The sequence below is a fragment of the Drosophila persimilis genome, unplaced genomic scaffold (genome assembly GCF_003286085.1).
Source record: "Drosophila persimilis strain 14011-0111.01,24,50 unplaced genomic scaffold, DperRS2 tig00000885-arrow-arrow-pilon, whole genome shotgun sequence".
Taxonomy (NCBI): Eukaryota; Metazoa; Arthropoda; class Insecta; order Diptera; family Drosophilidae; genus Drosophila; species Drosophila persimilis.
This window is the reverse complement of record NW_020825367.1, coordinates 410,868-438,605: the sequence shown is the minus strand read 5'-3', so window position 1 is coordinate 438,605 and position 27,738 is coordinate 410,868. Positions and strand designations below refer to the sequence as shown.

Genomic DNA, 27,738 nt, shown 5'->3' with positions numbered 1-27,738 from the left:
GCGACTTTTGAGTTTAAAAAAGTAGGATATAAAATTCATTTTTTTAATTAGGGTGTTCGACAAAATTACCCTCGCGTAAAATATATTACAGATGAAAAAAAAAAACTTTTGACAGTTTCCCATACCGGGAATTGAAACCGAGCCGGATGAGAGCCGGGTGTTCTAACCAATTGACAATATGGGAGTTTAACTCATATTGGGCAAAGTTCCCACTTTACTCAACTTTCATGAGGATTGTTGTCATGTTTTGAGATTTTGTGTAATTCCAGTAAAACAGCTATGAAAATTGACAACATAAGTAAAATTGATTACTGTTTTACGTATGTTGCTTAAGAGTGAATGAGCAACAAGGATTTAAATGCAATCCATTGGAATAAATGATTATACATCATATACCGTAAACATAACGTCGGCTCAATTTGTACCTTTAAAAAATACCGAAAATAATTTAAAACACCGTAAACGGTCACGAACAGTACGGCTTTATCCTATACATACAGTATATACTGTTATCGAATTTTCTTTTCAGTTTTAATACGTTTTTACGTCGACTGGCGCACACGAAGTTTCGTTCTAAGTTTATGGTCTCATCAATTTTAAAAATACCAAAAATGGCCTTTAGAATATGTAAAAAGTCCCGAAATTGTTGCTGTTAATCGGTATAGTACTATATAGTATATATATATATATATATATATATATATAGTAAAAAATGATTCACGAATAATCCTGGTGAAAATGTGTACAAATTAGAATAATATAATATTGAAGGGCAGTTATTAAGCGCATCAAATAACAAAGGAAATAATGATGAATAGTGCAACGATTACCGGCAACTTATGAAAATCAGCATAGCCTGCGCAATTGGATAGCTAGGATATAGATGATCTTGTGATTCTTACACAAATACATAAATAAATATATACTATATCGTAAAGTAAAGTGACAGCATTCTGTGGAAAGTAAAGTCCCAAGTAAGTACAACAAATATCATATACAACTGCATGTAGTTAATTTTTTGTTATTTATTCAACCCTTTTGCTTAAGGACTAAAACTAAAAATAAACTATTCTTTAATATTTACAACTCTCTTCGTCTCCCTGGGTTAGAGCTTCATTTCCGGTTTTTGCTGGAGAGGTTGGGAAGAGGAGGGGATCAGTGTTAGCAGGGGAAATGGGCAAGTTATGGCATATGTGGGCGGGGTGGGGGCGGGCATTGCAGTTGTCATGAGACGGCGGTAATTTTTTTTTTACAATAGAGCAGGAACTTCTTCAATGAATAATCGTATCTATTACACCATTATTTACAGCAGTTTTCAACGTTTTCATAAATCACAATGGGCCTTATCTCTGCCGCGAGAGTTGTGCGGTTCTTTGTTTTTTTTTTTTTTTTCGTGTGTATATTCCATGTTAAAGCTAATGTCAGTCACTCCCGACTTTCATCATTTCCATAGCGAATTTCATTAAAAGAAAAAACCAAAAATAGTGAGAATATAATAAAAAGAATCGAATTTAAAGGGATTTCTCTCTCGGCTGTAAGCTAAAAAACAAAAAAAAAAAAATAATAAAATTGTAATAAAACCCTACAATGAAAAATGATTCACTAAAATAAATTAACGAGAGACCAAAGCAGTCCTACGATCGGAAGATCTGCTAAGTACAAATGTTGCTTTCGGTTTAAGTAAATGGTTTTGGCGAGTGTTAAGTGTTCCACCACCAGCTACTGCATCTTCTACATCTTCTCTGGGTGGCTTTTCTGGTGTTTTCTGAATGGGTGCACCTTGACGGCAAACGGGGCCGAGAGCCGGGCGGGCAGCAGCTTTTCAAGCTCGAATACCAAACACCGCACTCGACAACGACTATCACAAGGTCCAGTTTTGATAGAGCGGCTCCTTTTTTGGGCCCCTCCCTTTAGTACAGATCATCGTCCATGTTGTGGATTAGTATCTTCTTGTCCTCCTTGCAATTGGAAGACTTAGCTAGCGTCTGCTCCACCAGCTTGGGATCGAAACAGGGCTAATGAAATGGATAGGCAATCGAATTGGTCAAAGAGTGTCTTGAATTTATCCTGAGTATATCCCCGCTTACCGTCTCGCAGATATTCATGTTGCAGCAGTTCTCTATCGTAATCTCGCACTGCTCTGTGGCCAGTGGGCGATTGGTCAGTGGCGTGTCACCGGAGGAGTTCGTGCGCGCCTGCTTTCGTACCACAAATGTCTTCCTGATGCGTGGCCTCTTCGGTTTGTACAGACGACGGAAGCCATGTACTATGACGGCCACCAGGAAGAAGCACGAGACTATGCCCAAAACGAGGACAATGATCACATTGCTTGTCCATGGACTAGGCGTCATGCACACCTCCAGATGGTGATACTGCGGTATGGCGATTTTATCGCTTGCATCCTTGGCCAGTTCCTCGCAACTAAAAGGGAGAATACCCGAAAGAATTAGTTGAGGATTGCATTGAGGACTCCATGCCTCTACTCACATATCATGACAACCAAAGGGCACATATATATCCGCCTCATGCTTCAGCAGGCGACAAAATAACGCACAGATCTCCGTGGAGTTTTGCTCGCATCGCTCTCCCGCAAAATTATGGGGGCACTCGCAGCTGGGCTTCTCAGAGATGTCCTCCAGCTTGCAGTGACCGCCATTAAGGCACAGTCCCGAGCATTTGCTAATCTCGCAACGTTCGCCCGAGAATCCCGGCTGGCAGTAGCACTTGGGATACGCTCGATCGCTGATCTCGCAGGTGCCGTGCACACAAAAGTTGTGGCACTCGCGAATCTCGCAGCGCGAGCCCTTGAAGCCTGTCGGGCAGATGCACAGCACCCGATCTGCAATGTAGGTGCCGCCATTCAGGCAATGATCGCGCTCCAGTTGGGCCGTCTTCTCGTCGACGAGGCTGCGCATTTGCTTTTTCTTGGTCATCAGATCCAGTCGCTCCTTGACCTTTCGAACAATATTGGCGCAATGTTCATCCTTCTGCAGTCGCTGATAGAACCCAGTGCGTGCCACAATGCCGCGTGCCTCCTCGCTGAGATTGGCCACGCGAAGTAGGGCGGAGACCTCTGCCACGGGCTCTGGTTCGATGTCTGGGATGGTCTCCGTGGCGTCTTCCTCCTCTGCTTTGACCGGACTCGTTGTAGTGGTGGCCTTGACAATGGGCACCTTTGGATGACTCCACACCGCCTTGGTGGTCTTGTCCGTCCAGTAGATGGCATCATTGGTCACCGCAAGATTCAGGGGTTCGTGGTGCTTGTCGTGCAGCACCAACTGGCGATCGGAGCCATCCAATCGCGCACTTTTCAATGCGAAGAACACGCCCTTCAGATCGTCGATCCAGAAAATGCGATCCGACAATTGGTCCACCACAATGCCACGCGGCATATCGATGTCCGTGTCGATAATCACCTGGCGGTTAGTGCCAGCCAAATCGATGCTCTCGACTGTGGGATGCGTGATGTTGGAGTTCGTCCAATAGAGCTTTCTGCGACAGACATCCACGGCCACGCCGTCGGGGCGTGCACCCTCCTGGCTTAGATCCACCAACACTTTGGGCGTCTCCGTTACTTTACTATCGATCGAGGCAAAGAAGATCTTTTTCTGGAGCGTGTCCGACCAGAAGAGGTTCCGATTGAGCGGATCGTAGGCCAATCCTCCCACAGATTCATTCCCCGTTCGCTGTATCGCCTGCTCGGCTATGTGGGAGGCCATCAGGGCATCTCTTCGCAGCGAGAATATGCTGCCATTCCGGTGCTGCTGATCGTTGAAGTAGATGAGCTCCTCCGTTTCGTCAAAGGTCAGGGCGGACAGTTCATCGAACTCGTGGGCCGCCGAGGCCAAAGTGCGCCAGAATTCATCGACAAACAGTATTTTCGACTTCAAGGTGATGGCGAATTCTGAAATGTCAATTTGATATTCGGTTAGAAATGCCTCAATACGTTATCCAAATCCTTGCAATTTAGATTTAGACATTGCAATCCATAAAATACCATCGTGACCAAAAGGCACACGTGATCTCAGAGATCTGCCCCCGTGTTTTTGGGTTTGCGGAAATTAAGCTCAATCAATGCTAAGGGTACTCCCTTGCCATCCGGTCGATCCATTAAACATTGCCAAAATACCAATCAAATCATTCCGCCATTTGTGGAACTCAATTCAGAATTTTGCAACAGAAATATTCTGCTTGAATTGCGCTTCAATTATTAATAGCAAATTGAATTGAATTGATGATTACTTAATGTGGCGCCAATCGATTTGATGTGATGTGATGTGTCGCCCCAAGATGGCGCAGACATTTTTTAGAGATCATTTACATACGAGCATGTGCGTCTGGGAGCGTAGATCATTCGCGTCTAGAGGTCTAGCCACTGATAAGCAAATGTAAAGCACTTCACTGGCGACAAGGATCATCTCCACTATCTGCATTTTGAGGGTTTTCCCCAGCCTACTCTCAGTGAATTGTCAACACAGACTTGTGTGACCTGAAGGGTGCCATATACTCAGGAATTTCGCCGTATACTGCCACTTCCCTGCCCCTATTGGCTCTATCTTTCACACCTCTAATCGAAGTGATGTCAATGTCGATGTCGATGGGTGACCTTGTATCAGGCCAGGCACAAAACATGGCTGGATGTACGGTGTGCAAAAATGTTATATGAAGAGATTTGATAAGCAATGCCTTGATTCGATTCGATTCGATTCGAAAGCGGATTAGCCGCCCCTCTGGCAAGCGAAATTGTAAACAAGAGAGAAAATAACTCCAGCTTTGTGGAGGCATGCCCGAAACTCTAAATACCCTTACAGATGACGATTCCTTCTTTTTAAACACCAAGCGGTAGTGGCGGTATAAGAAACAGCTCCATGTGCATTGCAAACATCAATATACCCTAACCCCATGCTACAGATACAGATACAGATACAGATACAGATACAGATACAGGTACTGCATATTCTCCTAATAAGATCGAAAGCCAAAAAACCTGTTGTCACTTATTTGATTGGCTGTTAAGTGAATGCGAATGAATGATTAAGGCTGCGCTTGCAGCAGCAGCCACCTGTTGCCTGTGCAAACGGGTAAAGATAAAGGAACTTTTCTGGATTGGATCTCGCACGGAAGTGGAAAACAGCTGGCGGAACAGCACTTCCGGAACGGAAAAGAACACGAGCCCGCCGAAGGCTAAAGGAGAGATTGAGAGAGAGAGAGAGAGAGAGATAGCGAGGTAGGCTTGCTTCTACTTTCACATGACTGCCTTTTCCATTGGAATCCATCGATCATCTTGTCTGAAATCAATCCATGTCGACTTGGTCATTGGCCCTAGAGCTAGAAGGGGGGGCCTCGCGTTTTTGTAGGTCACTCGCTGTTGCGTTGCTATAGTTTTTGCCCGAAAAACCTAAACATACTATAAATAATGGTTATTCATGGTTCATCCATATGTATGAGTGCGTGTGCTGGCCAATTATCATCGCGATGGTTTTAAAAACAATAATACAAATACAACAACAACAACATTAGAAACACGAATGAACGCGACGGACGAGCGGACTGTGCCGCTGCAGAACTCCAAGGCTTTTGCGTTTGAGGTCAACGTTTTTATCGATGCAGAAAAGTTTTTGAATTGCCATTTATTAGGCATTATTTCTTATTGCTAAGTGCTTTTACAGAGGAGAGGTGGCAGTTTTCTAGACTTTTCTGAGAGTTGTACCAAAATAACAGCATCGACAGCACAAATGATAGATTCGTGATCGATATACAGGATACGATATTTCATTCAGGGAAATAATGTTAGCAAGCAGTAGAGTGTTCCTCGTAGGATCTCTTTCCCCTCACTTCAATAGGGAAATTGTGCATGCCCGCACTTCCATAATACAAATCTAGATTTCATTTTATAATTTTATAATTAACAAATTTCTACCGTTACTTCCTCCATGGAATTTACTGGACTATCTTTATCACGCCCACTCTAATTTTATGATTCACTGGAGCTTTTTCCTATCGCATCAGATACGATTTTCAATGCCAGTGATACATAGTGTATCGGAATGGGGAATGCTCGTAGTGGATTTGCCCGATGCACGTGGTGTGCCCCATCGATCTCATTTACTATACGATTACATAAATTCAGTTTTCAGCTGTATGGGTTTTTATTATGCACGATAGTTGTTTCGAATTGGACAGGAATCTAATTAAAGCTTTGATCTGATACTGATTGGGTTGAATGGTTTTGGATTCCGACTTGGAAATTCCTTCGGGTTCGGGAATCATTCTAATGTAGTGGCAAGCCGTGGAACCGAATCCCATACCCTGCTTGCCTGCATAATTTCCCTGACACACATAACACAAACGAACCAACAACAGCTGGTACGGAAATTAATCTTATTGTAAATTTTTAAGCAGTGCCTAGAAGCATATCTAACGAAGCTACATATTCGGATGAGGTTTCGAATTGCGACTTGAAAATTCTTTGGACTTCGGGGAACACAACACTCCACTCCACATCCACACTCCAGCTGCAAACAGCAGGCGGCACCAGGCTGCAAAGTGGAGTAATACAATCCCATAAACTGCTTGCATGCATAATTTCCCTTCGCGGAGTGGTGAAAGAGAATGGAAAAACAGTAGAGCTAGAAGCATATCTAAAAAGAAGCCGAGCCGAGCCGAGGCGACACATGATGTGTGGCATACGTGACAAAATATCCCAAGTCCATGGCGGCAGCAGTGGTGGATAGGTGGCAAATGTCAAATTTTTTTTTTGCCGGCCACGTTTATTTCGTACCGAAACAACCAAAGAGAGTAGACTTGAAAGAGAGAGCGTAGCCGATACCCTATCGAATGGGAAGAGAAAGTTTGTCTGTTTTGTTAAACACCGACTAATAATGAATTGAATGTTTTGAATTATTTGACTCGCATGTATTTTGTTTTTAGTTATCGGGGGGACGTGTGCATTGATAAGAAAAGCCCGCGCTTCGACGCATGGGACGACGAGTGGTAGAAGAGATAATAAAACCCGTTCTGCTGATACTAGGTCTTTCGCACGAGTACGAGCATTGCATGCTCGATAATACATAATTCTAGTGTCAAGCGATTACATAATAGCCCAAGTGGCTGGCTGGCTATCTTTCGCCTGCAACAAGGCGAACGGAACGACATTGTTGATTTTGAATTGATTTTTAGTCGAAATAAAATGAAGGTTAGGAGGTGGCATTGCCAGAGGGTCAATGAAGCCCTTTCTCCTGCTCTGTTCTTACCCCATTCGAGAGGTGTTCCAATTGCCAGGACAGGCAGACAGGCGGCAACAGCTATAAGTGGCACTAGAACTGACGGACACCATAACATTTTTGTTTCCTATTTTGAATTTCAGACTTCACTCGATTGCACAACCGTTTCCTATTTAAGGGTTAATGGCTTGGATTGGTCTGGTAATATAAGTCTTGCAGTTTATATTGTCACGGACAAGAATTATTGGGTGGAACTGAGTCGGATTCTGGGAAACACCGCGATGTTTTCACGTTCACCGGACTCGGATTTAAAAGAGTTAAACAGCGCGAATCAGACCCGACAAACTTCGACACTTCACTTCGACAACATTCCACTAAATAACTATAATTTATTTTAATTATTTACTTAGGGGTCGCCACTGTCGCCAGAGTTGTAATATATCAATCGAAATAACAGCTGTTTCTGAATACATATGCCACCCTGGCACCCATTTACGATATACTTTTTTGTATATACTGAAACCGTAATAGGGCTGACGGTTTATTTACGCTGTATCAGAATTCACCTCAGAAAAATAACGCTGAATATATATAATAAATATTAAACATTTACTTAGTTGGCTACAACTTCACAGGGCTGCAGGGTTGTAGTACTGCAATCGAAATACCCGCTGTCTTTGAATATATATGCGTCCGATAGTTATCAACCAAATATAACATTAAATTGTGGTTGCCACAGATTTTCGTCTTTTGTGGGGGCGGGGCGAGATTTTGAAACACACTTGTAGCAGTGAGCTCTCTACAGTGGGAAACAAGAAATACACTTATAACAGTGAGTTCTGCAGTGCAAAATTACAAATCGTTTTGTAACAGTGAGAACTCTACAGTCAGTTCTAATAGTCTCTGAGATCTAAGGATGCCACAGATTTTCGTCCTTTGCGGGGGCGGAAGGGGGTGGGGCGAAGTTTTGAAATACACTTGCGCAGGTTCGATATCATAGTTTGGTTTGGTTTGGTTGCGCCAGCTCCTATAGTCGCTGAGATCTAGAGGCTAGTGTTCTGCGCTAAGCAAAGCCGGCTATGATACATGTGTGTTAGAGAGAGACAGAGCGGTAATAAATTGAATTGTTTTCTTCATTCTGGCTATAAAATTGATACGATCCAATTCAGATTCTCGGCTATTGATACTGATCAAGAATATATATACTTTGTGGGATCGGAAACGATTCGTTCTGGACGTTACACACATCCATTTTCACCCCAAATCTAATCTACCCCAATACTCATTTTGAGTATCGGCTATAAAAACACAACAATTTCAAGTAGTTGAGAAAAAGCTACTTGTAATATATAGCGTGGAACCCCAAAAGTATCTCAAGAAACTTATCACTATTTTTCTGCTACAAAGCAAGTTTTTCATGTATTTGCATATCTGCAACTTGATAGTAAATAAACCTACCTTCCACGAACAATATTATGTGGATTGGTTTAATATATTGACTTTTATTAGCACAACTAAACACAGCATGCAGCAGGTCGAATTTCAAGCGGGAACAAAGCATGTATTGTTTATATGTAGATAAAAAGTACCGTTAAAAGCTTCTAAAAGTTTTAAAAACTTCTTCACTTAATTGGTGTGGTTGTTATTAACAGCCAACAAATATTTAAATGCTGTAAAAGCTCTTAGTTTTTTTGCTAATGTGAATAATATAATAAGTGTCTCAAGACACTCTTACGTGTTAGATGGTTAATGAAATCAAATTTGTAACATAACCTACTGCACGAAAATTAGATTTCAAAAATATATCGATAAGTTTTCAAGTGATAAGTGAACAAGGATGCTTTTCTCTGCTATTGTGTCAAATTCAGTGTCAAACTGGTTAACGTTCTCAAATCAACAAAAAAATTGAGTCATTTATAACATTCGGAACGTTTTCGCTACGAGCAAAATTCTTTGTTTTGTTTTATTTGAAAATATCGTGGAAGGAAACATATTACGACAGTGCTGGTAAGTGTCGTCGTATACACCATAATATCTGATACTGCAGTTTCTCGTTGCTTTATTAATTCGCGTAACTTAAAACTCAAAGTGCAATGTACAAGAATGCACTTAGGGGAGGTATTCGTACGGCCAAACAAGCCTGGAGGCTAAAAAATGGTGATTACACAAGTTTGCATATAACATTTAGCCGGCCAAACAGCTGGTGGCTGCTTTCCCATTCCCAAAACGTTCCACTTAAAAGTGGGACACTTTAAGCGTGTGTGTGCGTGGTGTTGTTCGATAATAAATTTATTCATCAATAAAACTATGTGGGCAGGGCTGAGAGTTCTATCTAGCTAGCAATATTGGACGGAATATCAAAAACGAGGAATATTTATGATGGAAGTTGAATAATTCGTCAGTATATTTACGGTATATTTTGAAAATGAGACGGTATATTTCTGAGAGGGCTCAAAATGCGACGAAAAAATGAGTGTTAATTCTGAAAGGGGTATGGATAACAGGCAAAAACCGCCAAGGCAATTTTAAATGTTCGTACGAACCTCACCTCGCGAGTGAGCACAACATACCTTGACAAAATCGGCTTTTCGTCTTCAAGGTATATTGGGAAAAGGGGGTGGATTTCACCTTGCATGCGTTGCATTTTCTGGCGGTGCTGCTTGTTCTCCATACCCTCTTTTTTCTCCCATTGTGTAGCAAATGTGTAGTAACTGTGTAGAGTTATTATTAATTTTTGCTCAGAATTGGACTACAAAGAGTAAAAACGAAAACGACCGCGGAAAACGAAACAACAAAAGGCGGTTTTTCCTCCATTCAACTTTATCAAATCAAATGTACGAATAGTGCAATAAGTGCAACACTAATCTTTCCAGAAATTGGAAAACTCAACTTGGAATTAGCCAAGGCGAACACTGATTTCGAGCAACACTTGTGCGAAGGTGAGAGAGTAGATCCCGCTCTTCCTTACCTGCCCTCCGGCCACCTTCCAGAGCTAATCAAATAACAAGACGTGAAGAAACGCTTATCAATAATTTGTGTATGGTGTTTGCCGTGCCGCCCCCGTTTGCCGCTGATAATACTAACCAGAACCAATTGCCCTGCCTTTTTCTGCTATTCCAGCTACCAGACCCATCCAAAGCTGTTACCCCGCAACCGAAACCCAGCCACAGTTACTAAACACCAGCGAGAATAACAGCAGAAAGTCCACCCGCAGCCAGAACACTTCCCCTTCCATATTCAACACCCAGAAAAACTGCAACGTTGCTAACCATTGTCGGCTGTTTGCTAACGTCTCTCCCTCAACACTCGATAAGCATTCTAACGCCCATCTCCGCCGAACAGAGACTGCCCATCTGAACGAGCTACTTTCGTCGAAGCAGTTCGTCAAGGTTCAGAAGCAATTCTATCGCGACTACTCATCCGTCTCCCTGGGAGCTCCCCTGAAAAGCTCAGACGCACCGCTGCTCGGTGACTTGTGCAATCAGTATCGGGCCATCTTAGCGTACACATCGGCGGACGTGGTGCCAGGACAGAAACAAGGCCAACCACAGCATCAGCAGATTCGAGGGGCGCACAAGCAACAGGAGACTCGAATGCAGCAACAGGAGGAGGTCGGCGGCATGGCGCAAAAGCTGGAGTTCAAACGGCTGCCCACGAATGTGGTGCCAAAGCATTACGAGTTGCTGCTGCAGCCCGATCTGGAGGCTTTCACCTTTAAGGGCAAGACAATAGTGCAAGTCCAAGTGAGTAAAGAGTCTCGTTATCTCTCTTGTCTTCCTCCTCTCTCTCTCTGTCTCTCTGGAGTCTTTCTTCGCTTTCACTTTCACATTCTCCTTGTTTTGTTGTTTGGCATTTCTCTTTATGCTGCAATTTGCATACACCACGAGGAAACGGTTTCTTTGTTGCTGGGAATGCGCAGAATGACGGGGCATAACTGTAAATCAACGCCAAATATGGACATATGTATGTGTCCGTGGCCTAGTCGCACTTTTGATACTCTCTTTATTGTGAGAGAGAGAGAGAGGGAAAGAAATATAAATCAATGATGGCAGGATTTATGGCAATTATTCATAAAATACCAATCACTAATGGGGATATTGTATCGATTGGAATAATTATAGTACCGTACCTTCATATTTCATTGGAATTCTCTAATGCGAACAACAAAATTACCCTTCCTTATTCCTCATCAGAAAGTAGCTCCACAGGTAGTGCCGTTTTGGTCGTTTTGTTCTATTTTTTTTTTGTGTGTTTTGTTTTGGGAGTGTATAAATTTGGCAAAAACGAGTTTCGGGGATTGAACGAGAGGAGGCTGGGGGGAGGAGGTTGTTGATTGCGACGGCTTAAGCCGGAAACTCGAAAATAAAGGCAACAAAGAAGCAAGAGAGGCAATTTCTATGACCTTGGAATAACTGTTTATGGCCGTTGTTCTACCATCTCCCGGCTAACTGTTTCTGTTCTAACGGGTTATTGACTCATTTCTTTTGCCGTTTTACCGTTTGCCCGTACCGGTTTCAGGTTAAGAAGCCGACCAAACAGATCGTCCTCAATGCCCTGGACATAATCATCGAAGAGGCGCAGCTGGAGTTCGAGTGCACCAAGATGAAAGCAGACCGCATCGTCTACTCCACGGACGCAGAGACGGCGACGCTGGAGTTCGAGAAGGTTATTCCCGCGGAAACGGCCGGCGTACTGCAAATGTCCTTTACGGGGGAGTTGAACGATAAGATGAAGGGCTTCTATCGCAGCAAATACTTTAGCGCCAGCGGGGAGGAGCGCTATGCGGGCGTCACCCAGTTCGAAGCCACAGATGCGCGTCGCTGCTTCCCCTGCTGGGACGAGCCCGCCATCAAGGCCACCTTCGACATCACCCTGGTGGTGCCCAAGAATCGGGTGGCCCTGTCCAATATGCCCGTCAAGAAGGAGGACGACCTGGAAGGCGGTCTGCGCCGCGTGCGCTTCGATCGTACACCCATCATGTCCACCTACCTGGTGGCCTGCGTCGTCGGCGAATATGACTTTGTGGAGGGAAAATCCGAGGACGGCATCATCGTGCGCGTCTTCACTCCCGTGGGCAAGCGGGAGCAGGGCCAATTCGCCCTGGATGTGGCCACCAAGGTGCTGCCTTTTTACAAGGACTACTTCAACATTGCCTATCCACTGCCCAAAATGGATCTCATTGCAATTTCGGACTTCTCGGCCGGTGCCATGGAGAACTGGGGATTGGTAACCTACCGCGAGACCTTTGTTCTCGTTGATCCCAAGAACACATCGCTCATGCGCAAGCAGTCCATTGCCCTCACCGTTGGCCATGAGATTGCACATCAGTGGTTCGGTAAGGGCCTTATTTGTCCCCATATTCTCTTACTTTAGTAATCTTTTGTATTCTCTTTCAGGCAACCTGGTTACCATGGAATGGTGGACACATCTGTGGCTCAACGAGGGCTATGCCTCCTTTGTGGAGTTCCTTTGCGTGCACCATCTGTTCCCCGAGTACGACATTTGGACGCAGTTCGTCACGGACATGTACACGCGTGCCCTGGAGCTGGATTCGCTGAAGAACTCTCATCCCATCGAAGTGCCTGTCGGCCATCCGTCGGAAATTGATGAGATATTCGATGAGATTAGCTACAACAAGGGCGCCTCGGTGATTCGCATGCTCCACGACTACATTGGCGAAGATGACTTCCGCAAGGGTATGAATATCTACTTGACGCGCCATCAGTACGGCAATACCAGCACCGAGGATCTATGGACGGCACTGCAGGAGGCTAGCTCCAAGAATGTGGCCGAGGTCATGTCCTCGTGGACACAGTACAAGGGATTTCCTGTGGTGAGCGTTGAGTCCGAGCAGAAAGGGAAGACACAGCGCATTTTGCGCCTTAGCCAAAGGAAATTCACGGCCGATGGCTCCCAGGCCGATGAGGATTGCCTGTGGGTGGTACCCATTTCGGTGTCCACCTCTCGCGATCCCACTGCGATAGCCAAGACTTTCCTGCTGGACAAACCATCCATGGAGGTGGTCCTCGATGGCGTGACCGACAGCGACTGGATCAAAATCAATCCCGGCACCGTGGGCTACTACCGCACGCGCTACTCAAAGGAAATGCTGGAGCAGCTGATGCCAGCGGTGAAAAATATGGAGCTTCCTCCTTTGGATCGGTTGGGCCTGATCGATGATATGTTCGCCATGGTGCAGGCGGGTCATGCCAGCACTGCCGACGTCCTGGCCCTCGTGGATGGCTACAGAAATGAGACAAACTACACTGTGTGGACAGCCATCACCAATTCGCTGACCAATCTGCACGTTCTGATATCCCACACGGATCTCATGGAGGACTTTCATCGCTTTGGACGAAACCTCTATGAGCCAGTGGCCCAGCGTCTTGGCTGGGAGCCACGCGAAGGCGAGAACCATTTGGATACGCTGCTGCGCAGCCTCGTCCTCACACGTCTTGTGTCCTTCCGCAGCAACGATGTCATCGAGGTGGCCCGACAGCGCTTCCGTAGTCATATAAACGGCACCCAACCGCTGCCCGCCGATCTGCGCACCACCTGCTACAAGGCGGCGCTGCAGGACGGCAATGAGCAGATTTTCGAAGAGATGCTCGCCCTGTACCGCACCACCGATCTGCATGAGGAGCAGGACCGCATCTCACGGGCCCTTGGCTGTAGTACCGATGCGAAGCTGCTGCGTCGCGTCATTGATTTCGCCATGTCGGTAAGTGTGCAAGTGTCACAAAATAATCGTGGTTCCCTGGGTATCATCCTTCATCTCCTCCTTAGGGTGAAGTGCGCGCCCAGGACTCTGTCTTTGTGATAGTTGCCGTTGCCATCAATCCCAAGGGCCGTGACATGGCCTGGGAGTTCTTCAAGAGCAGCAACAAGCAGCTCCTCGAACGCTATCAGGTAAATCTTACATTCCGTCTTTGTTTCCAAATGGGATCTTCATTCCCTTATTCCCTTTTAAGGGCGGCTTCCTGCTCACGCGACTGATAAAGTACCTCATCGAGAACTATGCCTCCGAGGAGAAGGCCAAAGAAGTGGAGGAATTCTTCAGGGTAACGCAGATACCCGGCTGCGAGCGCACTGTGTCTCAGGCCGTGGAGACAATACGCCTGAATGCAGCCTGGCTGGAGCGCGATCGCGAGAAGCTATCCACTTACCTGAAGAGCGTCTAGACATGGTCTCGCCCTCGAGCATACCAAAGCATTTAACAAACGAATCACAAAAGAGTAACCCCCAACAGCAAACACACAATTTGGCAGCAGCAATAGCAGCAGCAGAATAACCCAGAGCAAACCACAGCAGCAAGTTCAGCAGCAACCGCAACACCACCGTCGCACCGCTATCTGGCCACAACCGTCACAAACTACACACATCTCCCATTTACACATGAGAACCACATAGTCTTTATGCAAGAATACAACCACAGACTCCACTCCACTCCCCAACTCAAACCCACAACAAAAATGGAGCATTAAAGGCTTAAGCTTATGGAGTGTATCTCGTCGTATCACGTAACCTTCCCCTGGAAGTTTTACCATCTTCCAATTGAAACGAATATGTCGTCGGGCTTGTCAAGTTGATCGAGACATGCGTAGTCATCATTTCAACAGATCATCACAAAAATTTTCTGCTCCAGACAAGAAAGCAGCTGTTGCACTGTTAGCCATGTCTCTTTTCAGAGAATTTTTGTGAGAATCTCCGTTGGTATGGTAAGTCGATATCTCGCGGCCAACATGACGAGATCGACGATACATTCGTACCAGTTGGAGGATGCCAAAACTTGTGTTGAGTTTATTACTATAAATAAATGCAATTTCTAGGAAACGTTAAAGAAAACGTTAAACAAAAATCCAAATAGGGAATATTTTGCTGGCAAAATTCGGTTCTAGTTGAGAATTTGTAATATTCTGAGCTGTAATGTCGACCTATCCTTCTAATCATCGAGAGAGAGCGGTGAGATCAAAATGTTGCTGTACAAATTACAATATTTATACATTCTTTTGGAGAAAACCATCCACGAAATCCCCAAATTACGAATTCCGACAGATCTATTCGTTCTCTGGGTAGGGTCCCATAGAAACCTTCTCCGTAGACAAAACAATTTTGTATCAAAATTCAACATTCTTTTATAAATAAGGATAAACTTTTTGTACATGCAGGATACCGCGAGGGAGGATTCTATTTAATCTTCATTTCATCGTTGTTATTGTTGTTGTTGTTGTTGTTGAATTCCAATGTCTGATTCTTGCGCTTCAGCTCCTGGCAGTGCGACCAAAAGGTGACCAACCGCTGGTCACTGTTCGAGCAGAACTCGCGGAAGTCCTTAAGCATTTTCAGCTGAAAGAGCTCCCCATCGGCCGAGTTGCTGATCGTTTGGGCCTTCCACTTTTTGTTGGGTATCATATGGTTCCAGGACCACAAGAAGCCCACCTTTTTTGGCACATTCGTGTTGTTCGTGTGGCCATAGACGCAACGCGTGACATTTGCCTCCTGAAGGGTGGGCGACTCCACCTGGTAGTTGTTGGTGGCACAACTGCAAAAGAGATATAAATAAAAGATTAAGGGTAATTCATAGGAGATCGAATTAATTTCCTACCGAATCAAGGCAAACATGTTGCCTGTACAGTGAACATACTGGTATTCCTTGGGCAGCTGAAAAGGAATTGTTTAAATTACACATCGCTTTCACAGGTTTTGATGGCTTCACTTACGTCCTTGCCAATGCTATACTTCTTCTCCAGCACACAGGGCAGAAATCCAAACTTGGCCAAGATGGCTTCTTGAAGGAACAGCATGCGATCGGATCTGCTTTCCTCGGGGAATTCTGCGGAAAAACATTTCATGACGATCTCATGATTTCAATAAATCTCTATCCTCCTGCATACCATCGAAAAGAGCCGCTCCGTTGGGCAGGAATGTCACACAGAGTGGAATGAATATGGGTCCCCTCAATGGGTCCGACTTCTTAGTGAATGGTTCGGCCATAGGATCCGCGGGCACCGAAACCAAAAAGTTGAACTGATTTGCCTTACGCATCCACCCACCAATCTGTGAAAATCGGTAAAGATAGGGTTACTGATCGAACGATGGATGCCATTTAAAGTATCAGCGTACTCACCAAATCGGATACAATCGGACCCGACGAGGTCACCCACTCGACTACAATCTCGAAGGCAAAGCCCGGCTGCAGCACAGTGTGATGCTTCACGTGTCCCCACTCCATGCGATCGCTCTTCTGGTTCACATCGATCTCCAAATGCGACTGGCGATAGACGCGCTCTATAAAATATCATTAAAGCTAGGACTAAAGCAGTAAGAGATTATATATGTATGAAACCTACTATTACTGCAATAATCCGTCCAGGACTGCGGTGCTGGCGAGTCCCTTAGGAAATTGGGGACTGGTGTGATCACTGGCTCGTCGTGCCACAGGAAACTGCAGCCCTGGAATTCGATCTCCAGCCATTCATTTACAAAGGCACAGTAATCGTTCAATGGCGGGGCATAATCTGTTCGTGGAAGGAATATTAATATTAAAACAGATTTCCTAGCCGGAACTCAAATATCCGACCTACCTTTGGCATTCTTATCCTGCTGCACCACATAGTAAAACACGAATCCTGCCACCACAGGCTTGGTCCAGTCCCCAGAAGCATGACAGATCATGCGTTCCCTTCAAGAAAGCATTTTATGAATTGAAAATTGAAAACGAGCGGCTACGTTGTTAGCCGCGGCTCGACTTTTATACCCGGTACTCAGTGAGTATATTGCTCGAACTTTACATTCAAGAGGATAAAAAAACATAAAGGAACCACGACCACTTCTGTTCTTGCACTTGGCCTATCCACCCAATGATCTATTTGTATTCGAATTTTAAAATATTCATTTATCTGTTACCATTTTCCACTATATCTGTCTCTGTCTCTTTCATTTCTCACACCAACCCCAGCCGTTATATCTCCAAAGAGACAGAGACTGAGTAATGCAAATGGATTTCTTCATTCTGGTTATAGTAATAATCCGATCTGATCCAGATTCGGGGGTCTAGTAGATACGTGATCATTCTTTACGATTCTCTACAATTTTGGATGCCACAGATTTTCTCCAGGAGTCTGGATACAAAATTTGGTAGCCTTTAGCACTTATAGTCTCTGAGATCTAGGCGCTCATCAAGACGGACAGACAGACATGGCTATATCAAATCGCCTATTGATTGGCTGATCAAGAATATATATGCTTAATGGTGTCGGAAACGCTTCCTTCTGGGTGGAACACACATTCACTTGCACCACAAAACTAATATATCCTTTAACTCTTCGAGGAACGTGTATAAAAACGTGTTATCTATAATGAAAACCCACTTGCGCATGGCTTCCAAGAGTTCCAAAGGGTGTCTTCCATTATTGAGGCGTGTCTTCAGCCACATCAAGGCATCGTAGGACAGAAAAGTGCAGGAGGGCAGCGATTGAGTTTGAGAGAAGTAGCCAACACCATTCACAGGATGCTTCATGGCATCAAAGATCTCCAAGAGTGTGGCATTCGGACTGAACTTGATGTCCACGGGGAAGCTATCAAAGCACCACAGATCAGAGAGATTAGCAATGGAAGGGATCAGTCGAAAGTCAGACTGTGGCACTCACCCATCATCCTGATCATCTCTGGCGGCCAGTCCAGCGGCAGCGGCTGCATCCGTGGCAGGAAAGATACGCGATATCCGGCCATTGTCGAGCTTTGGACGTGCATTTATGCTATCAAATAAGAGAACAAAGATGGATTCAGAAGATCTGTGCGGGTTCAAGCCACTGTCTGAGGGATCTCTCTCCTCCTCCATGTTGGGGGGTCACATGTGTTTTTGTGTAGTGGTGTGTGTGGCTGGTGTTTGGTGGATTTGAGGACTCAGCATGCCAATTGCATTGTTGGTTATGGATTTCCGGATGGTATGTGGAGGGGTAGGGGGCGTGGAGTGTTATGTTGCAACTACGAGTAATTCAAATGATGATTGGGGAGGGGTGGGTGTGGCACAAACCTTTGCTGCGGTGAATTTAATAGATTATGATGCTTTTCTGTGATTCTAGGAGTGTCATGCTGCTGGAAAGCCAAATACCAAATAATATTATATCAAAAATATACAGAATACAACAACGAAAAGTAAAAGTAAATTAAACAACAAAGAATATTCAAACAAACAGAAAACCTATGCACAGGTGGTACGGGGGGATGCACAAAACAACAGGACTACAATATAGATACATAGCTGGCCAACAAAATATACAATATACAAAAGGAGAACACCAATCTACATGTAGTACCAACGATTATAGACAGTGTTCTTTTGTGTCCTAGAACCTTTGGTAGTACTCGTACGCCTAGTGGTAGAAATAATAGCCACCGAATAGCCGAATCCCTCACAGCGTATCGTGCAATTTATGCAGAGTAATACAGAGTGCGTGTGTGTTTGAGTGTGTGCTTGTGTGTGTGTTTGTGTGTGTGTGTGGGTGTGGGTGTGTGTGAGGCAGAGAAAGGGAGTCCTTAGATATAATATTGGAATCGATATAAAAACCTGGGTCGCTTCTCCGGCAATCGATTGCTACCGACTCGCTCCCGGAACGGAGAGTTCATGAGTCCCTGCCATGACAGGCATGGATCGATTTGGGGATCGGGTCAAAGACACAAGAGAGACATTCATTGGAAAGAGAGACAAAAACATTAGGTAAAGAGCAGTACAGTAGAGCTTATGGATAATTTGTATTTGAATTGGAATTTGAAATTAAAACGTGCGCATTGATTGAAAAAATTAGAAACGAATCTGAAATTGAAACAGAAAATGCGCATTGCATAGCAACAGAACAGAACAGAACAATTAAGATATTTCGAAACTAAATACAAAATAACAAAAGCTTAAACATTAGATATTTTTTTGTTTGAGAATAATTTGAGTAGATTGATAAGATAGATAACCTGATTAGGCTGTGGCCTGGATATAATGCTCGTACTGTGGCGTCGCTTGGTTAGACTGTGGGCGGTGGGGCTGTCCTGTAAGAGTAAGTGATGCGAAATATGCTCGAATAACATCAAGGATAAGCATAGAATGGAACGGAGAGCGGGTATTCCTTCTTTCAAATTGTTTTTTCTCTGCTCCATTTGTTCCCTCAGTTCACGCTCAATCTCTAATCATCATGCTTATTGGCTGCAGGCGGGATGAACCGAACTGAACTGAAGGATCAATGGACCCATCTCTAGAAATGCTTATCGATTGACCGACATCACTAGCAGGTCGATTAGTCAATTAGAAGACACACTTGGCAGTTGGGCAGTTGGGCATTTGGGCAATTGGGCAGTTGGGGAAAAAAAACTAAGTAAAGTAACAGAACGGGTAACGCAACAGAGATTCACAGAGATGCAGAAAGCCCCAAAAGCGGAAACATTTTAATCTTACTCTAGCCTTGCGGACAAACTGTCGCTTCAGCTTGCTGACCGCCTCGATTAGCCGCACAAAGTCGTCAACCTGCTCGCTGGTATTGTCCACGGTGACATCGGGAAAGATATCACAGCGCTGGCAGCTGGCAATCTTGCTCACAATGTTCTCACGGGGCAGCAGGTACATGCGATAACGCCAGTATTTCAGACTCTGTGGGATATATGCATACAGCCAGAAGATGAATCTACCACATTAAAAGTATTCAGTCATCTTGAGCACACCTCCATTAGTGGATAGTCCACATCGCCACGCGTGCAAATATAGAGATCCATGTGGTTCCAGTTGAAGTTCTCCAGTTTCTCCGTGGTAAAGTTCACTCCAGAGATCTCGTACGTCTCGTGCTGTGGTGCGTGGAATCGATACCGATAGTCCACATTGATGGGAGGATAGGGGTGCCTGAAAGTATAGAATTTCTATGGGATTACTATGGCCAAAATATCCTGCAGCATCTTCCACTCACCTGGGTCTGTAGCCCGTCACTGTAATGACAGAGCCACTTAGCGAGATCTTGTGGAAGATCCTGCCGATTGACAGCAGGTACTCCTTGTTGCTCTCACTGGGCTTTACCGGCAGCACTGCAGAGGTGGCCGAAGCGGCAGTTGGCCCACCGACGGAGCATGCCCCGCCAGAGCCACACACCGATGGCCTCTCCTCCCCGACAATCAACTGGAAGCCTTGGGCCAGCCGCTGGGACACAATCTCCTTGCACACCTCTTCGGTGGACAGCGGCTTGCGGTAGATGGCCCTGCTCTGGGCGTAATCGTGGTTCACATCATCAGGCAGCAGCGTGTAGTCGGAGATCACATAGTCGTTGTGCAGCGACCGCTTGTCGGGGAAGTAGTCCGTGGTTATGGGCAGGCAGGCGGGGATCGTGAGCGATTTCCAGTCAACGCCTGCAAGCGGAGCCGCCGAAAGATTAGCGATTGTCCACAACGAGCTTTGCGGGTGTGAGAGGTGTCAAGGAGTACTCAAATAGAGAAAGCCAACGCCGCGATACAAAAGTAAACCAAAAATAATACATCGCTTAAGCTAGAAAGTAGAGAGCGAGAGCGAGAGCAGGAGCGAGAGAGAGAGAGAGACCAAGGTGCTCCCGCAGCTACGGTAATCAAAATCAAAGGAGGGTGGGGTGGAGTGGTTTGGGTTGGGTTGGGTTGGGTTGGGTGGGGGATCCCATGGAACAGGATGTGGAGCTGTGGGCTGATCCGCCACCAACGGATGGGTTAGGCGTGTGTGGTACGTGCATGTGCATAAGAGATACAAGGTACAAGTGGGCAAGAGCGAGGGCGAGGGCGAGAGCGTGCGGGGCATGCTACACTATTTTAAACTACAGAAACAGCGACAACGGGCTGTTCCGCTATTCGCTATTCGCTATTCGAAAACAAAAACCACCTCCCTTTGGGTGCGTGCATGTGGTGTGTGACTTGTGGTTTTGTTTTTGTGGTTGTTTGTGGATAAGTGCGGTGGGTCTACGATTTAGGCTACAATTAATTTGTGGATGAGTACTACATGCATACGGCGTAGGAGTAGGTGCTGGCGCGCGCTGGGTTAAGCGGGGGGTGAGGTGCAAAGCAAAGGTAGTCGTAGTCGTAGTCATAGTCGTAGTCATAGTCGCAGTCTACAGGCGGCATATCCTTCATATCCTTCCCCCGGGCAGGCATGTTTGCTCATCATTTGGTTCTAGATTAACATCTCTCCATCAGACAGTATAACAAATAGCTAAACAATTATAAAGATTTCAAAACTTCAGTACCCTCCCAGAGTTTTCCTATAATTTCAACACAATTTCTTGCTGTGTGAAAAGTATCTTTATCGAAAATTTAAGAGGTTAACCGGCAATAAGCGAATTAGCTATCATTTAACTATAAGCTCATTCGCGAACAATTATTCTGCTTAATGATTTTCCCCATTTAAAAGTAAACTGCTTTAGTCTTTACCATTTAAACAGGAAACACTGTACCTAATTTATCGCTAAAGCTAGGCTCTGTAAAACCTATAAAACTGTTCTAAAACTGCTTGAAAATATTATATATAACTTACTAACAGGACTCATATATATTTGGCAAGCAAAAGGCTCTGATAAAACGGACAGTCCTTATGACATTACAAGGATTGTCATGGATTTTGGAACCACACAGAGAACACATATCGGGGTGCGGTTTCACCGAAAGAGCTCCCCATTCTCTTCGTTAGACTACAGTCTTTGATGGGATGGGACACTACTGAATAAAATAGTTCTACAAAATTTATATTCTACAGATACAAAATATACAAATACAATGCGGTTTCAAGGCGGATCTAAGGTCTACTGTGCTTCCAAAAACTATATCTAAAATGTGTGGTGTGTGCGTTTGTGTGTGTGTGTGTGTGTGTGTGTGTGGATGCTTTGCTAAATGCTTTTTGTACACAAAAAAAGTACGATTACTTGTGAAATATTTGTATTCCAAACCTATGATGATTTTTCCTTTGCCAACAACCTCGGCCTCGGTTGCTGCCGCCGCCGCCACCGCCGGCTCGAGCGGGGAGTCGCCTCCAAAGTGATGCTCGGTCTCGACAATGGGCCGCAAATGTTTGCCCGCCGCCGCAGGATTCGCAATAACTAAACGAACGATCGATATGGGTGGGTGGGGGTTTTTTTAATTGTAATTTTCATTTTGTTAGATCCAATTGGAGTTCGTTGATCGATTGATTGGTCGATCGCGGTGGATGGCGGTGGGAATATGGCGAATTATACATAAAGTTAATTAAAAATTCAGTTTCCGATCGATTTTGCTCGCGCAGTTAGGAATGGGCTACGTAAAATGCATTAGTTCGTTTCCGATTTGAATAAAATACATATATATAAAAACCATATATATATATGGAGTGGTTATGGCTTCAAGGGTTCAAGGGTTCAGTGGTTCAAGGGTTGATGCGGTTAGTGGGAGCTACTGTTTCTACTACTCCTTCGAGCACAGGAAGGCGGTCGAATCTCAACCAGAAAGACCACAATGCTGACCAAAAGGCCGCACATAAACAAACTAAAGGCTGGGGCCAGCAGATTGAAGGCCAACGGACGAATATCGTCCAGGAACTCCTCGGCGCTGGTGAATTCCTGAATGTAGCCGCCGAGGCGTGCACTCTGATAGCTCTCTTTCATCCACACAAGCAGCAGGCCCGCCTCCTGCACATGCAGTGCAAAACGATGCAGTGGATCCTTGAAATGGGAGTCGATGCGCAGCTGGAACTGAGCCGCAAAGGTCCCATGGCACAGCGACGAAAAATAGAAGCGCTTGGTCTTCAGGTAGCGCTGCTGGACGCTGTAGAAAAACCAGCGAAAGCTGCTAATCGGATAGATGTAGCCCGGATCCATGTTAATGCGACGCGTCGCGAAGGTCTGGGCATCCGTTACGCTGAACATCCGCCGGAACTCCTCCGCATGGCCAAAGGTGCCCACAATGAGTTCCACATCCAAGGGTAGTGCGAGAATGGGGAATGGCAGCCGGAGAATCTCGTCCAAGCTGCTGGGCAACTTATGGCTGAGCGTCACCGTCAGGAAAGATGTCAGCTTCGTGGAATACAACTGGTAGATCAAACAGACCCCAAAGAGCACCAGGTAGCAGGTCACAGTGTTGAGTACACTATGGTGGTGAGATCTACTGAGGCGCCAGCCGGGGACTCCGATTAACGCCCACAACTGGGAGTCCGGCACGAGCCAACGGACGCCGAAAAAGTGCAGCACGAGCAGGATCAACAGGACACTTAGCCACACGGACCATTGAAAGGGCAGCCAGACGTACAGAGTCCGAGAGATCTGGTTGTCCAGGGGTATCATAAAACAACGACTCGCCAGCCGTACTGGATAGGAGTAATCCACCTCTGTGGATGCCTGCAGCGTGTCGCACAAATGGGGACTCAGCTCCATGCGATTGCTGGCTATCAAGTCGATAATGGCAGGCATATTTAGCCACCGCGACCCATTCACCAACAAGGGATGCACCTTCAGGGTGACATTCAGTTTGGCCATCAGCTCATTAATAATTTTTCCACCCGCTCCGTCCAACCGCAGCTGTTGGTTGCGCGGATCTCGCGACCAGAAGCTGTTCGGAATATCCAGCTGCACGGCCAGATGCAGCTCGTAGCCGTTGAAGTTCTTGCGATTGGGTTTGGGAAAGATCTCCTCCAGATCGTACGAGGAGACTTCTTTCATGCGTTTTATTTTCATCTTGGGATAGGGATCCATCTGGTAAGCCCATCGCTGTGCCGTAACCACCAGAGCGGAGCGAAATTGCAACTGCCAGAGCAGCTTGAAGAACTCCCCCAAAACGGGAAGCGATTCGTGCTCCTTCAGCAGAAACAACGTCTTGCTGTAGCGGCGTCCTCGAGCTCGTTTCGCCTGCAATTGGATCACTGGGTCCCTCGAGTGCCTGGCAAACACCACATACAGCGTATCCTCATCCTGGAGGGCACTGAAACACACATGGACGTCCACATCTGTGGCCGTCATTTGGGGCAGCAGTTGGAAGTGCATGCTAGCATTGGCTCTAAGCTGCCGATGAAGGCCATCCAGATAGTCGGGGCTGATGGAGTCTCTGCTATTGACAATGCTGATGGCTTGCAGGCGGTGCACGTCTCCAATCCGGTCCAAGAACAATGCAAGCTGCTCGGGCAGCGTAAAGTTTATCTCCTGCTCTCTGCTCTGATGCGGCAGAAACAGCAGAATCGCAATAAACTGGAGCCACATTACTCCCATTCGAGGCAAGAGTCAATCACCAACTGAACTTAGACTGGGATACGCTCACCAGACAGTGGCTGTCTGTCCTTAAAGATATGATCTTTGAGCAATCAGTTCTGTGATTACTTACCCGTGGTAATTGCTGGCGTCCACTCCTGCTCGCCGGTGGCTCCCCAGAGATACGATTTGGCCTGCGTTGCCGTCAGATTTGGGACATTTGCAGGCAATGCATTCAGCAGAGAGTTCTGTCGCCTCTTGAAAACTGCAATTGGCGGAAAGATAGGGAATTGATTTTAGACGGAAATGGGAAAGGGGAATGAAATCTCTGAGCTCACTCACAGTCGATCTTTTCATCGCCCATCACAAAGCTGTGCGAGGACACCGATTTGCTTAGCATGGAGTGCGTGGATAGCTGGTCGTACTGCTCTTCCGGATCGCAGGAATACTCCGTATCCGTCTCGTTGTTATTGGTGGTGCTGCTCTGGCTATTGTTGGGTATCTGCTGCAGCGGACGCTGTCCCGCTGGTACGATTTTTGCAGGCACTGCTTGGTAATGATGCTGCTGGATGAGCACACCCGTCGGTCCCTTGGGGAAAATGTGCGTCCAGCGGCGGCGATTCGATGTCAATTTGATCGTCACTTGAGAGGGATCAAAGGGATTGATCAGGGCACGTCCGGGACGCACAATTGGCGCAATGCTGACAATCGTTCGACGGGAGTTCTTCTCCGAAGCCAGGGATTCCGAGAGATTTGTGGTATCAGGCTGAGGGAGAGTTGAGTACAAGTTGGAGGACTTTATTGGGAGGAAATCTTTTGAGCGACATACCAGTGCCGCCAGCATGGCAGAGGTGCCATGATGTATATCCGGATCAGACATTTTGCGTCGCATGGCCGGAATCTGTGTGGGCGTGAGATTCTCCCAGTCGTTGTTACGATATGCATAGGTTTCCAGACTAGGTACCGATGTTTTCTTGGCCCTTACCACGCGCTGAAGGGAGCTGAAAGGAGAAGAGTATTTATCAGCGAGAGTGGGAGAGAGATTCAACTCAGTTGGAGGCTTACCAGGTGCTCTGTGCCGGCAATGGCTGAAAGATCTGCTCATCATACGCATCATAGTCGAAAAGAGAGTTGTGCTTGTACTCCGACTGCTTGCAGCTGAGGAAATTCCTCTCATTCTCCTCTCCTTCGTCCGCGTTGAGCGCTTGATCGGACACAAAAAGCGGCAGCTTGATGCGGGGTATGAAACTGGAGTACGCGATCTTCTTGTTTGTGGAATAGAAGCTCAGATTGATCCAATGCGGCAAGGAGTAATCATCGGCGGATGTCAGGGTGGTGTCTTTGTTGTGGAACTTTAACAGCGGCACTGCATGCAGCGGCTGCTCGCCAACGCAAACCAGATCGCTGCCCACGCCGTTGTCGATGATGCGCTGCTTGGTGATGTTTGTCAGCTCCCTGTCCACCGAGAAGACACCCACGCCGGGTGTAATCACCACCGAGAGCTGTCCGGTGCGATCGAATGTGCGATCCAGGTAATGCTTCTCGAATGTATTCAACGAAATGTTGAGAACCTCAAGGAAATTGCCCTGCGTGGCAGTGGAGTTTGTGGCCGGGGGGATCTTCATGTGCTGGCGCTCATGATAGCGCAGCACTGTCTCCTGGTAGGAGGTGAAAAGCTTCCGCAGCTGCCCCAACACCGTGCACCAGTCGTCGTTGCGCTCGTTCTGAATCGCCACGCGATAGAAATCCTCGTAGAAGCGACCCTTGTAGTCCAGCTGCAGGCAGTCGCGCATGTGCTCTGGGAACTCATCCAAACTCTTGGCTGCATAGAAGGTGCGCGAGAACAGGACGATGGTTACCTCATGGTTGCAGCTCAGCTTTTTCCACTTTTGGAAGAGTTCGGTGAGAAACCCATTAACTGCCTTCTCAAAATACAAGTCGCCATGGATGTCAAAGTCCCACATTTCCGAGGACATCTGCAGGAAGAGGTACACCATGGAAGTGCTGCTGCGGAAGACGATCTTTGTGTCGTCGGTGATGACGCCGCTGGCCACGCGTTCGCCCTGGGACCACATTTCGTACACCTGGCAGCGTATCTGCATGTCGTTGTAGTCAATCTTCTTGTTCACATACACACAGGTGTCCGTCTGCAAGGGGAAAGGGAATCCTCAAGAATAGCATCCTCAAAGGATGTAGGCCTTGGCTTGCTTACCAAATACGTTTTCAGGCGCCACATCTCAGAGCGGCCCATGTACTGATCCTTGAAGGTAATCTCTATGGAGTCGAGGGCTACATCGGCTGGATTCACTATCCGCATCACCACATTGGAGTAGGGCCTCAACTTAAAGGCAACGGCAATGCCCGACTCGATGCTTATCACATCACGGCCACAGCTACCGCTGAACTCTGTGATCTGCAGTAGCAGATGCGTGCCGTTCTCGTCATCTGGGACATAAATCTCCACAACATCGCCTACATTTGCGTTGGGGTGGTCCTTCAAGTTCATCACGAGGTCCGCATCTGCACAAAAATATTCAACAGCAGTGAAATTTGCGCAATTTATGTGCTCACACTTTTCAAATGTGTTTGCTTACCGTACGACTTGTTGCAGCCACGAGTGTGTGTATTCAGCTTGTAGAGCTTCATATTTTTGATGCGCTGGCCGACGCAAACGCGATTAAAATGTTTAATTTACCGGCCAATTATGTTATTCGCATTCTGAAATCTTCTTTTTTCGTGTTTGTTTTGATGGTGCGCTCCTTCTCTGTTCTTTGGTGTTTTAGTGCTGTGCAACGTCGCAACAATCGCCGCCAAAAACTATTGAATTGAAATTTTAAATCAATTTAAATAATGCGGTATTTTGTTAAAAATACAAATTTTCGAACGTCCTTCAATACTATTGAACTTTTTCTTTCGGGAAGATTTGCAAAATCTCGCGCTCCATAATTTTGATGTCTTTGGATGTTAGGTGCAGCTGCTTTTCGTTATGATAGGTGCTGAATTAAGCTCCGCCGCTGAATCCGGTCCAGCTCCTCCTTCTGACCCGTGCACCTGAGCAGGGACTGACTTTTTCTACCGCCCGCTTGTAGATATCTAGTACTGTCGCAATATCCTTCCGCGTCTCTCTTTGTTTAGCACGCAGTGGCGTGGGTTTGGCTGGGCGTGTCAGCCCACCCACAACTCCGACGATCCAAGTGAATAATGTTATGGCATCTGGATGGCCCTGTTTATTAATATCATCCACCATACCCTCTTGGGTGTTGTTATTGTCGAATTTTGGGGTAAATTCGTCAGGAAGATATGGGATAGAAAATCTTGTT

At 46.0% G+C, this 27,738-nt stretch overlaps 4 protein-coding genes across 6 annotated transcripts; 1 reads left to right on the top strand and 3 right to left on the bottom strand.

The window, feature by feature from the left end:
- Window positions 1–995: 995 nt before the first annotated feature.
- LOC6599578 (protein cueball) lies at window positions 996–7,570 on the bottom strand. The gene is made up of 4 exons (XM_026993772.1): window positions 7,254–7,570; window positions 2,488–3,904; window positions 2,088–2,421; window positions 996–2,015 (listed from the first exon to the last, which is right to left on the bottom strand). Exons 1-4 carry the CDS (start codon window positions 7,339–7,341, stop codon window positions 1,911–1,913), a joined length of 1,944 nt encoding a protein of 647 aa, XP_026849573.1. The 5' UTR covers window positions 7,342–7,570; the 3' UTR covers window positions 996–1,910.
- Window positions 7,571–9,171: 1,601 nt separating this feature from the next.
- On the top strand, window positions 9,172–15,081 carry LOC6599595 (puromycin-sensitive aminopeptidase). Of its 2 annotated transcripts, none has more exons than XM_026993771.1 (6): window positions 9,172–9,230; window positions 10,344–10,966; window positions 11,742–12,558; window positions 12,620–13,944; window positions 14,010–14,132; window positions 14,195–15,081. In XM_026993771.1, exons 2-6 carry the CDS (start codon window positions 10,817–10,819, stop codon window positions 14,402–14,404), a joined length of 2,625 nt encoding a protein of 874 aa, XP_026849572.1. In that variant the 5' UTR covers window positions 9,172–9,230; window positions 10,344–10,816; the 3' UTR covers window positions 14,405–15,081. The 2 variants fall into 2 exon arrangements, with proteins under 2 accessions (XP_026849572.1, XP_026849571.1); XM_026993770.1 differs by lacking the exon at window positions 9,172–9,230 and adding an exon at window positions 10,000–10,162.
- A 269-nt stretch (window positions 15,082–15,350) lies between these two features.
- Window positions 15,351–27,121, bottom strand: LOC6599596 (GATOR complex protein DEPDC5). Of its 2 annotated transcripts, XM_026993746.1 has the most exons (19): window positions 27,013–27,121; window positions 26,631–26,938; window positions 25,484–26,565; window positions 24,761–25,419; window positions 24,552–24,683; window positions 20,171–20,603; window positions 19,932–20,106; window positions 19,669–19,860; window positions 19,191–19,292; window positions 18,793–18,857; window positions 17,873–17,980; window positions 17,594–17,800; window positions 16,808–16,905; window positions 16,574–16,741; window positions 16,351–16,511; window positions 16,118–16,280; window positions 15,944–16,056; window positions 15,829–15,884; window positions 15,351–15,765 (listed from the first exon to the last, which is right to left on the bottom strand). In XM_026993746.1, the coding sequence occupies exons 1-19, from the start codon at window positions 27,062–27,064 to the stop codon at window positions 15,411–15,413; spliced, it is 4,629 nt and encodes a 1,542-aa protein (XP_026849547.1). In that variant the 5' UTR covers window positions 27,065–27,121; the 3' UTR covers window positions 15,351–15,410. The 2 variants fall into 2 exon arrangements, with proteins under 2 accessions (XP_026849547.1, XP_026849548.1); XM_026993747.1 differs by lacking the exons at window positions 18,793–18,857; window positions 19,191–19,292 and adding an exon at window positions 18,259–18,320.
- On the bottom strand, window positions 22,241–24,545 carry LOC113566747. The gene has a single exon (XM_026993745.1). The coding sequence runs from the start codon at window positions 24,437–24,439 to the stop codon at window positions 22,625–22,627; it is 1,815 nt and encodes a 604-aa protein (XP_026849546.1). The 5' UTR covers window positions 24,440–24,545; the 3' UTR covers window positions 22,241–22,624.
- Window positions 27,122–27,738: the final 617 nt, after the last annotated feature.

What these genes read in the sequence shown, in the direction of transcription:
- LOC6599578 (XM_026993772.1), bottom strand. Translation starts at nt 7,341, where the DNA reads ATGTTATGGTGTCCGTCAGTTCTAGTGCCACTTATAGCTGTTGCCGCC. An exon ending in CCCTTTGGTTGTCATGATAT is followed by an intron (nt 2,422 to 2,487) that starts GTGAGTAGAGGC and finishes TCTCCCTTTTAG; the next exon opens with TTGCGAGGAACTGGCCAAGG. An exon ending in ACATGAATATCTGCGAGACG is followed by an intron (nt 2,016 to 2,087) that starts GTAAGCGGGGAT and finishes CCATTTCATTAG; the next exon opens with CCCTGTTTCGATCCCAAGCT.
- LOC6599595 (XM_026993771.1), top strand. Translation starts at nt 10,817, where the DNA reads ATGCAGCAACAGGAGGAGGTCGGCGGCATGGCGCAAAAGCTGGAGTTC. An exon ending in GATTGCACATCAGTGGTTCG is followed by an intron (nt 12,559 to 12,619) that starts GTAAGGGCCTTA and finishes ATTCTCTTTCAG; the next exon opens with GCAACCTGGTTACCATGGAA. An exon ending in TCATTGATTTCGCCATGTCG is followed by an intron (nt 13,945 to 14,009) that starts GTAAGTGTGCAA and finishes TCTCCTCCTTAG; the next exon opens with GGTGAAGTGCGCGCCCAGGA.
- LOC113566747 (XM_026993745.1), bottom strand. Translation starts at nt 24,439, where the DNA reads ATGGGAGTAATGTGGCTCCAGTTTATTGCGATTCTGCTGTTTCTGCCG.
- LOC6599596 (XM_026993746.1), bottom strand. Translation starts at nt 27,064, where the DNA reads ATGAAGCTCTACAAGCTGAATACACACACTCGTGGCTGCAACAAGTCG. An exon ending in GACGCCAGCAATTACCACGG is followed by an intron (nt 20,604 to 24,551) that starts GTAAGTAATCAC and finishes CTCCGCTTGCAG; the next exon opens with GCGTTGACTGGAAATCGCTC. An exon ending in AGTATAGCATTGGCAAGGAC is followed by an intron (nt 15,885 to 15,943) that starts GTAAGTGAAGCC and finishes ATTCCTTTTCAG; the next exon opens with CTGCCCAAGGAATACCAGTA.